The 10,487-nt window shown below is 46.3% G+C and overlaps 1 protein-coding gene across 2 annotated transcripts in view; it reads left to right on the top strand.

Annotated features, from left to right (window-relative positions):
- Positions 1-1,423: 1,423 nt before the first annotated feature.
- The window catches only part of NAMPT (nicotinamide phosphoribosyltransferase), a 29,972-nt gene continuing 20,908 nt past the window's right edge, over positions 1,424-10,487 (top strand). For both annotated transcript variants that reach the window (XM_064422014.1, XM_064422013.1), the window contains exon 1: positions 1,424-1,580. In XM_064422014.1, the coding sequence (XP_064278084.1) occupies positions 1,521-1,580 (60 nt within the window). In that variant the 5' untranslated portion in view covers positions 1,424-1,520. The remainder of the gene's footprint in view (positions 1,581-10,487) is intronic.

Below are 10,487 nucleotides of genomic sequence, written 5' to 3'. Positions count from 1 at the left end.
ACAGCTCTCACAGGATTGTGGCTGGATGGGCACTGGGTATCTCCAGCAAGGGAAACCCCACAGCCTCTCTGGGCAAGGTATATATATTTATAGATATAAACCTGGTGCTTTTCTCTCATGGAATGACATAAAACAAGAGCATGCTGAGGTCAACAGGGACTCACGAGGGTAATCAAATTAATGTGGCTCACAGGGACGTTATGGATACACCAGGATCTACACAGAATGATGTCAGAAATACCTAGATCTCATTCCTAGATCTCTTAACCTTACTCTTTGCTCTTCTTTTTTTTTTTTTTTTTGGATATTCTTATTTCTATCAAAATCTGATGGTGAAACCCAATGTGTCTGAATCATATTAATAAACAGCAGTTGTACAATTTATGGGTTTGTATATGATCAAACAACAACCTAAGTTTTAATTCTCCAGTGGTTTTACAGAAAAGGCTAACCGAGTAGCTTTTTTTTTTTTTTTAATGCAGTAGCTCAGCATTGTTAATAGTTATTTTTCCATATGCCTGATTAGCAGAGAGGGAGACAATCTTCCAGGTGTGGACGAGCCATGGCTGTGACAGGAACTCTATTTGCTGCTTGCTCCAAAGGAGCGTTCTCTTGTCTCAGAACAACTCACGGACTCACAGATCCCTTAGGCTGGAAAAGACCTTTGAGGTGCTAAGTCCCCCTCTGACCGAACACCACCGCGCCGAGCAGCAGGTGTAACTTTATATGTAATCCCTGATCAACAGCAACTTTAAAGAACGCTCGGAAATATTTTCCCTCAAAAAGTGTCACGTTCTTCCGCTGAGGCAGCGGGCGCCGGACATCGGAGCGGGGGTGGATGGAGAGCTGGGCGCCCGGGAAGGCCGGGAGGTCCCTTCCCACACGGGCATCAGGTCCCGGTACAAGGCACCGCAGGGCGCAGCGGCTGCCCTGGAGCTCGGCGCGGCCGGGAGCGGGTGCGGGCGGGGTTCCCCCGCGGGGCCGGTCCCGGTCCCGGTCCCGGTGCCGATCCCGGTCCCGATCCCGATCCCGCCTCCCCTTTCCCGGAACCGCGGCCGCCGAGAAGCGAAACCGGGCCCGCTCCGCGCACGCGCGCCGCCCCCGCCCGCCTCGGCCCCACCGCCCGTTCGGCCGAGCGCGCGCCGCCCGGCCGCCGCCAGAGGGCGCTCGCCCGTGGCGCGGTGACGTCACCGAGCCGGCCCCGCCCAAACCCCAATGAAAGAGAACGTGCGGCGCGGGACGCTCCCCGCCCGCCCCTCCCCCTGCACCGGCCAGCGGCGGGGCCAATCAGAGACCCCGCGGCGCCCCGGCCCCGCCCACCTCTCGGTGACGTCGCGGCACCGCCCTCGGCGGCAGAGGGGCCCAGCCAATCGGCGTGGCCGCGCGCGCCCGCCCAGGCCGCGCTCCCCTGTTTCCGCCCCGCCCCCTCTCTCCGCGCTCCCCCCGCTCAAAACGCCAGCGGTGGCGGCGGAGCCCGGTTCTGTCCGTGCGGGCGGCGGCGCCTCCCGGGGCTCGGCGACATGGAGTGTGCTGCGGCGGGAGCCGAGTTCAACATCCTCCTCGCCACCGACTCCTACAAGGTGGGCACGGACAGTCGGGCGGGAGAGAGGGGGTCACCTCTGCGGACACCGGACCCGCCGGTGCGCGCCATCCGCGGGACGCCGAGCCAGGCCGGTCCCGCCGCCACCGGCCCCCTGCCCGCCTGGTGGGGCTGGGAGAGCCCCCGGGGCGCCAGCGAGGGTGCCCGGCCTCTCCCGGGCGGTGCGGGGGGCACGGCGCAGGCCTGGCCGGGGCTGCCCCTTGCGCCCCCGGCCGCCCCGAGCCGCCCCCGCGGGGTGCCGGGGCCGCGCGGCCGGGGCAGCGGCGGGGCCAGAAAAGAAAGTGAAAGCGGGCGGGGTGGGCGCCGCCATCCCGCCGCCTCTGGGCGCGGGGCCGGCCATGGCGGGGGGCGGGGGCCGCCCGGCCCCGAGCGCGGTCCGGCCCCGCCGGGCTGCCCGCCCCCCGCGCCGGCCGGGGTCGGGAGGGCGCGCACGGCGCTGCCGCGGGGCAGTGGCGCCTTCCTCCGCCCGCTCTGCTCCGCTCGCCGCCCGCGGCTGAGCTCCGGGCGGTGATGCAGCGCGCTCCGGGAGCCGGCTGGCACAAAACCCGTGTTTTCGAGCCCTGTGCTCCGCTGCCGGCCGCTGCGGTGTCACATTCGCTCGGCAGGGCTCGGAGGGAGCGGCGCGCCGCACGGCCCTCCCTGCGTTTCTTGGAAATAGCGGGGCTGACAGCAGTGACAAAGTGCAGGCGCCCTGTCCGCTCCCAGCCGGTGCTGCGTGCCCGGCGGCTCCTCGCTGTGCCGGGCCGGGCAGCGGCCCTGCGCCCTCAGCCCCGCGCCGGGGCACAGCCGTTCTGCGGCGGCCCCGCCGCTCCCAGCCTGCCAGGCTCGCTCCTTTCCTTCTGTGTCGACGAGGTTGTTGGTGGCCTGAACAAAACTGCAGGAATGGTGCTGGTTATCGTTGTAAAGCGTTTGTTGTGTTTTAGCTCTTTGAACGCTGGGATGCTGGGATGAGTTTTCAGGGATGAGGGTGCTTCTGCATAGAGGAATAGAAAAAGCAAAAGCTGTGTTGTGACCAGCTCTCGTTACTGAGTAACTACCAAAGTACAAACCTCAGTAGCTGCTGACTTGTGGTGATATTATTAATTTTACTATTATTCTCATTATTGTTATTATTACTACAAGTTGCATCAAGACATAAAGAAAGTTAACAGCTAGTGTTGCTGTTTGTGGGAAGGAGTTTTGGAAGGTGGCGAGATGCTGGTAAATCTTGGAGCAGCTCAGTCAGGGCATCCTGACGCTGCGACTGAGGGCTTGCAAAGCTGCTTCCATTCCGGTGTAATCTCACTACAGTGCTCTTTATGAACCAGGTTTAAGTGTTTGTTATCCAACTTACTCAAATACGGAAGTTACACTTTTTTCCATGTCTGAGACTGATCACATTAAATACTGCAGGTCTGGGTTAAAACAGTAGCTACTTCAAATCTGAGTTGCACACTACTTTTCCTAAATTCTCTGGGTGTGCTCAAGGATTGGTGGTAGTACAGCACACTGGAGTGACATGAAACCAGTTTGCTTCTGTTTTGTTTGCTGTCTCATAGTATAGATGACTTGGTGACATTCCAGGAGTGGTAGAAATCTTAAAGAGGTCAAATAAAGGTCTGAGGTGTTCTTTTTTTTTCTCCTTTTTTTTTTTTCCCCAGTTTAAAACCAAATTTGGATGAGGTTTTCTGTGACGGCTTAGGAGCATTTTGTATTATATTTAGAGCAGTTGCCCCCCTCAGTTCCTTTGTTAGGGCTATTCAAATTGTCTGTCTTTCCATATGCTTTCTTCCAAATCTTGGGAATTCCAGTGTCTGAACAATGCTTAAACAAGTAGCTGCTTTTATCTTGTTAGGTAATATGAGCAAACATCACTTATCTTCTCCCTGGATGATACTGTTGTTTCCTAATCAATGAAACACACTTAGTGAGAGCACTTTCAGTAAAATTGCACTAAAATATCTGGTAGTTTGCAATGTCAAGCTTTTTACAGGAGTAACCAAACACTTATTAGCAATTAAAACAACTGTGAGAGTTGATTGGGGAATTTTTTCTTTTCATTTTATTTTGTTGAGATAGTTCTGCTGTATCCACAACTGTAGCATTTGTTTGTATATGCAGAACTGTCTTTACATAACATTTAGACTGAGAAAAAACATGGGTCAGCTCAGAAGTTTACATGGTGATCTAATTGTAGTAGATGCCAGTCCATACAAGCTAATGTTGGTGACAAAAATGACATAGAAATAAACAACTGTAAAAGAAAAAGTACCTGCAGACCATAGTGAGTGGTACAACCCTAGCTTGGGCAGTTGTCCATCAGAAAAAAGTTGTGGCATCTCAGGGTCATGTCTGCCACAAGTTGTTTGTTTGAGTACTAGCTCCAGTGTCTCTGTTGGTGTAGCTGGAAGTTTGGGGTGAAAAAACCAACTCATTACTGGTTTAGTGCCTACACAACTTCAGAAACAAAGTAATTCAGTAGGCAAAGATTTGTCTGTTGAGAGCCTTTCCAGCCTCCCCTCCTTCTGCACTATTTTCCTGTCTGCATGTGCGTCATAGGACATTTCCTCTTAAACAGTAGAGATTATTAAATACTCAGTTTCAAAATCTTTCAAGTGTTTTTGAAAAACTGCTGAGTGTCATGCTGATTGCTAGTAAAGTGAATATTTCTAGACAGGAGTAGTTCCCAGTAGGTGAATATGCACTGGTTCCAGTACTGAGCTTCTATTATAGACTAGAACTTACTCAGTTGTACAAGTGCTCCCGAATTTTGAGGCTGGGCTTCAACTGATACAGTTTATCTCTAAACCCCATAACAAGATAAATGTTTTTGCATCACTTAGATTCTTCTTCCTGTGTCCTTTGTTCTGTATTCTTCAGCTTTTACAAATCCCCCAAAAGTATAGTTCCTCCTGTATGCTGGGAATTTTATGCCATCCCCTCAGAGTCTGGGCATGGGCATTTGGTGTAGTGTGTGTGCAGCAGGCTGATAAGTAACAGCAGTCTTTTTAATTATTCTGATTGTGGGACTCTCAAGAGATTCATCAATGCAGTGTTATCTGGGGAACCTCAGTGTTTTTATGTGCACTATAGCAATGACATTTCTCCTAGTGAAGTTTTCTGCTGAAGTCCAAGTCCTCATTGATTGCTGCAAGTGAGGGGGTATCAGCTGGCTCCTTGAAAATGACAGTGTTGTGTGATGTCTTGGTCTATAGCAAGACACAATTTATACAGCTCCATCTATACAGCTAGCTGTGTATACATTGTGCAATACTCTATAGCAGCCTTGCCCCTCTGTGGCAGTGGGGCTCTGTTCACTCTCTGTCCTTTCCCAGTGAAAGGGTCCATGCCCCTCAGTGCCTCATTTGTCTGATGTTGTTGACACACCTCCTCCGCATTTTCTTTCTCTCTGATTCCCAGTGCTCTGTTTAGCCTATATTTGTTTATTTCTGCACAGGCAGTAAATATTCCAGAGTATAGGTAGTCTGAAATGTATAGAGAGGATCAGCTTGGCCGAGCTGTGTTGTTCAGTGGGAAGGCAGCCGTGGCTGGCACGGACCAGGCCTGGGTTGGATGGACCATGAGCTGCAAGTGGGGAAAGGCTATTGACTGAACCTTGTTTGCTGGAGTAATAATAGCTTATTTTGCTTTTGCCAATGAGATCTATTACTGTTGCTTGGCATGTTTCGTAATTAAGCTGATAGTTATAATAAGCTGCCATGCAATTACCTCTTAGGAGGAGCTGACTTGCTATCTAGACTGTAAATGAGATCTGTTTCAGAATTAATTTCTTTTTGGATGATTCAAGGAAACCCAAAATGTATGTTTTAATTCTCTATGCCTTACATTTGAATTTTAAGTATTTGTCACTTCTGATGACTTTTTACTCTGCGTGGATGTAGGAGAGCACTGACTTCTGAAGCACTTCACGTGAGTCTGTGTTTATTCTAGGCTCTGACTGCCTGTATATTCTTTATTTAGAAGACTAGAGGTATGTGAGGAAGAAACATGAGTACTCTTTAGCCTACTGGATTTGACTAGTACTTGATGATGGCAAAATATTCTTTACAGCAGCCCATATTTATTTTTTTTTCTCTTAATTAAAATCTTGTGGTGGAAGTGTGAGTGTGTTATCTCCTGTAACTCTGCCAGTGGAAAGCATTGGAAGCGTGTGGCTCGGCACTCCTTGTAAGACACAATCTTCACACTCTCTAGGTTCATTATTTTCCAAGTTTTGATTTGCATGGTCCTGTTACAAACCCCAAGACACCATTGCTCGAAAGGAGCACTGCCACTGTACAGTATTCAGACAATTTTTAAATTAATGGGAAGCAACCTTTCTAGAACCACTGCAGCTTTCATTGCTGAAAAGGTGAATGTTTTTCATTAAGGAACAGGAAACTTAGTGCAGCATGTGCAGTAGTACAGCGGACTAGTGACAAATGTGTAGATAGTAAACATAAGGCATTTTGTCATCTCTTTTGTGATAATCTTGGATGTAAAACTGATGGCTTGACGGAGGTGGAGTTAATTTTCTTCCTAGTAGCTGGTATGAGGCTGTGTTTTGGATTGGTGTTGAAAACAATGCTGATAATTCAGGGATATTTTTAATTTTGCTGAGTAGGTCCTGCACAGAGTCAAGGCCTTTTCTGCCCCATACACCATCCCACCAGCAAGGAGGCTGGGGGTGCACAAGAAGCTGGGAGGGGACACCAGGACAGCTGACCCCAGCTGACCCGAGGGATATTCCATACCACGTGTCATCATGCTTAGTGTATAAAGCTGGGGGAAGAAGGAGTAAAAGGAGGAACATTTGGAGTAGTGGCATTTGTCTTCCCCAGTACACAGGCTGGAGCCCTGCTTTTTTGGGAATGCCTGAACACCTGTCTGCCCGTGGGAATGATGAATGAATTCTCTGTTCTGCTTTGCTTACGTGCAGAGAAGTTTTGTTTTGCTTTCCCTGTTAAACTGTCTGTATCCCAAGCCATGAGTTTTCCACTTTCACCCTTTGGATTCTCTCCCGTCTTGCTGGGAGGAGTGAGTGAGTGGCATTTAGGGCTTGGTTGCCAATTGGGGTTAAACCACAACAAAAACCACGAAAGTCTTTAGTGGTAAAGTAATCTACTGCGAAATGTAGCTGTTTTTAAGCACTGTGTTTTGTCTGAGAAAATTAGAACGCATTCAGTTTTACTGCTTACACTTGAGCTTATGGTTTAAATGAATGTGGAACCTGGTCATGTGTAGCATCTCTGCTGATAATGTGCAGCTTCCATAGGAATTCAGTTGCTTGCATGTGCTTTCCTTATTTTTCATAGTACTGACTGGTCTCTTAACTTCTTTTTCCTCATCTCTGGTCCTCTATTTTTCATTACACATATAAGAAATGACAGATGAACTCGAATATGGAGACATTAGAAGTGGTACAAGGTCATCATTCAGTCATAACCTCCATTAGCTTATCTCTCTCATCTCATAAGAGCTGAGAATATACTTCCCAATATTCTCACTTTGGTTCTTGAACATTGTCTCAATCTTATGCATTCTAATAAGGCGCCTGGAGTCTCTAGGCTTTTTTTTTGCCTTATGGTAATCTGAAGTTTGTATAATCAAAATAGTAAGATTCTACTTGACTCTTAGCTTTTTTTTTTTTTTTTAACTCACTCAAGAATGTCTTGCACTTTACCTGCTGTTGTTGGATGCCCTTTCTCTTGAATTATTAAACATTGATTTTTCTGGCATTTCCTCTCTTGTTCAAATAAATTTATCGTTTGATTGTACCAGCTTTGGTTTGGTTTTCTTTTCCACTGTTGTGGTGTGCATTGCTTCTGTGATTGCTTGAATGCTGCCAAACATCCCTGTTGAATATAACTGTTAGTCACAGTTGTGTTGGGTTTTTTTCTGAAGAGGGTCACAATGCTTTATCACTGCTGTTGATTATTTAATCTCAGTGAGGTATATCTGATAGAGCAGTCCCTTTGCTCCCGAGTCCTGGTTCACCTCCTCATTGTTGCTGATAATGTTTTCTGTGTAGGTTGCTGGCAAACTTTGCTTTTAGCTGCTCTGTTGGCTAAATCTCCTAGAGGTTTAGGCAATGCAGTATTTCATCCCATGGCCTCTTTCCATAATGTTTGTAAATAATATGTAATACCAAAACTCATGGAGGTCTTGGGTGCTTTGCGGAAGTCTCCCTGGTGTAAATACCAGCAGTACCACTGCACTAAAACTAACTCAGTAGGGCATACTGGGGGTGAGGATCCCCTAAATGTCTCTTGCAGATCAAGGCTTGCAGTCCAGTGACCAAGCCTTGCTTTGGTGCTGCAGACTGCAGTGTCCTGGCCAAGCAGCCCAGAGTCCAGGCCATGCTGCTTGTGCTTGACCTGCCCCCTGTCCCTCTGAGTCTTCATGGCTGTGGCTGTGTGGCACCATGGGTTCAGTGACCAGGTTATTCTGTACCCATTTAGCACTAAGGATTTTTCAAAACAGCGCCAGAAAGTTCAAATACTGTCTTACTTGAACTGGTGTCTTTTTGTCGCGTGAGAGTTACCGTACAGGCAAGATCCTGCTGGGTAAATGTTTGGGGGTTTGCTTTCTCCACTGTAGACAGGGCATGGAAGCATCTTTCTGATGGTTCATGTTGGCATCTGACCTAGGGGAGCATCAGGAATTAGCACCAATGGAGATTGTGGCCACACCTGACTTCTCACGTCATCTCTATTTTTCCCATGTTTTAAAATGGTTGAAATGCATAGGCTTAAATAACCTTTTAAAGTTTGTCACAATATCCTATACAACAAAGCTTGTAGATTATAAGAATATTTATATTTTTATGTCAAATATCTTCTTATCTAGCTTAGAAAAATGCAGCATTTACCTCAGTCATCCCTATTTTATGATGAATACTCATTAATTCCTTTTTCTTAAAATTTAACTCTTAATGTTTGGGGTGTTTTTTTGATTATCTATATGCAATTTGTGGTTCATGTTTTTTTCCGCAAAAAATTTGATTTACTTAAATAGATGTGGTCCTTGTTGAAAGTACTCTTTGTTCGGAATATACCTTTATTTGCATTAAACCAAATAAGGAGCTATCACAACTGGAATAAAAGTGCTCTATTTCAGTCATAGTACATAATCTTGTAGGTAGTAGTGCCAAGGCTGTTTGTCGTATGTTTTATAGACAAAACCTAAACCACAGCCTTTGAACTAAACATCAAAAGGCCTTTGAAGATGCTTGGGTGAGTTGTTTTCTTGTAAGGGTCTCTTCATCCCAGTAGAGGCTTTTGTTTGCTTTTCTGTTTGTTGGTTAGAGGTTTTTTTCCTTCCTGAAGAGAAGGGCTTTCCTACTGAATTTATAGTCACTCCTGCTTATCAAGAGCTCATGTGTACAAGTCCTGCCTTTGTCATCCCCCAACTAAAGCATAGAGTTATCAATGCTGCCTTAATCTCTTAAGCCACATAAAATTTAATATCAAATATTGTACATTGCCTCTGGTTGTTTTTTCTAGTCTCCTTTAGGATACAGAAATATGCGAGTCTTCATCAGACAACAAGGAAAGATCAGGCATTTTTTGAAGCATAGTTTTCATTGTCCAAGTGCCTTATAGTGTTGTGTCAGGTTTTTTTCTTGTTGGTTGATTTCTTTTGTTTTCAATTGCATTCTTTGTGTCTTCTGTGAACTGTTCCCACTCCTAGATCTTGACCTTTTTTCACACTTTTTTTACCACCAGGCATTTCACTACATGCCAAACCTCCTGACCACCACTATGGCAGATGGATGTTATTTCCCCATGTCATAGAAGCCCAGAAATGACAGCTAATACAATCAGCTGCTGTGACATTTTGTGGCAGATATTCTGATAAGTATGGTGCCCTGTCTGAGGGCTTGGGAGCAAAACAGATGGCCAGACAACTCAGCAGGGGTTGTAGGTCTTGTGCTTAACTTCTTGCACACCTATACAACATGAATGAAAGAATAGTTTGGGTTGAAAGGGATCTTCAAAGGCAATCTAGTCCAGCCCCTTTGCAGTGAGCAGGGACATCTTCAACTAGACCAGTTTGCTCAAAGCCCCATCCAACCTGACCTTGAGAGTTTCCAGGGGTGGGTCATCTATCAGCTCTCTGGGCAACCTGCTCCAGTGTTTCACTAACTTCATTACAAAAAAATTATTATATCTAGTCTGAATCTACCCTCCTTTCATTTAAAACATCACTCCTTGTCCTGTTGCTACAGGCCCTGCTAAAAAGTGTGTCCACATCTTTTTTACAAGCCCCCCTTCAAGTAACCAGTGGTAGGAAAGTGTGGTACTTTTAAGATTGTGATTGTGCCTTTAAATATTGAGTAATATTTAAAAGGGTGTCTCAGTTTTATAGGTAAAACTAACAGCTTTGTGGAATGTCGAAAGAAGTATCTTTAAAATTACAGCTGTAAGTTTTGCTCAGATGTAAATATTTTAATTGCCAGGGATGTGTATTTTTTAACTGTTTAAATAGATTCTAATGTGTGAAGAATATAATTGAATACTACACGTGTGACTTGCAAAGTTAGTTCCTTATCTCCAAGTACTTACAGCAACTTAATAAAATTATATTTCTGTAAAACACAAAACTTTCATATATGTTTTAATCCTAGAAGTAACTATCTTCTGGACACTAGCTAGTATGTATGTTCAGGTTAAGGTCTAATCTTATGTCAGAAAAGATAGCTAAACCTGTGATGCAATGTTTGAGAAACTTGAATGGGGGTTTTTTGGGTTGAAACTGTCAGCAAGGTAGTTGGGAGGAGCTGTGTCCCCAGGCATGCCATATAAAGGATAAATCTGTTAACATTTCAGCCTGACTTCAGCTCTCAAGTTCTTCTTTGCAGCCAGAGCACTGTGTTTTGTGATCATGCTTCAAAGAGCTAGAATAA

Source organism: Passer domesticus, chromosome 5 (assembly GCF_036417665.1).
Source record: "Passer domesticus isolate bPasDom1 chromosome 5, bPasDom1.hap1, whole genome shotgun sequence".
NCBI classification, from domain to species: Eukaryota; Metazoa; Chordata; class Aves; order Passeriformes; family Passeridae; genus Passer; species Passer domesticus.
The sequence above is the reverse complement of the archived record's forward strand: the minus strand, read 5'-3'. Positions and strand labels throughout refer to the sequence as shown.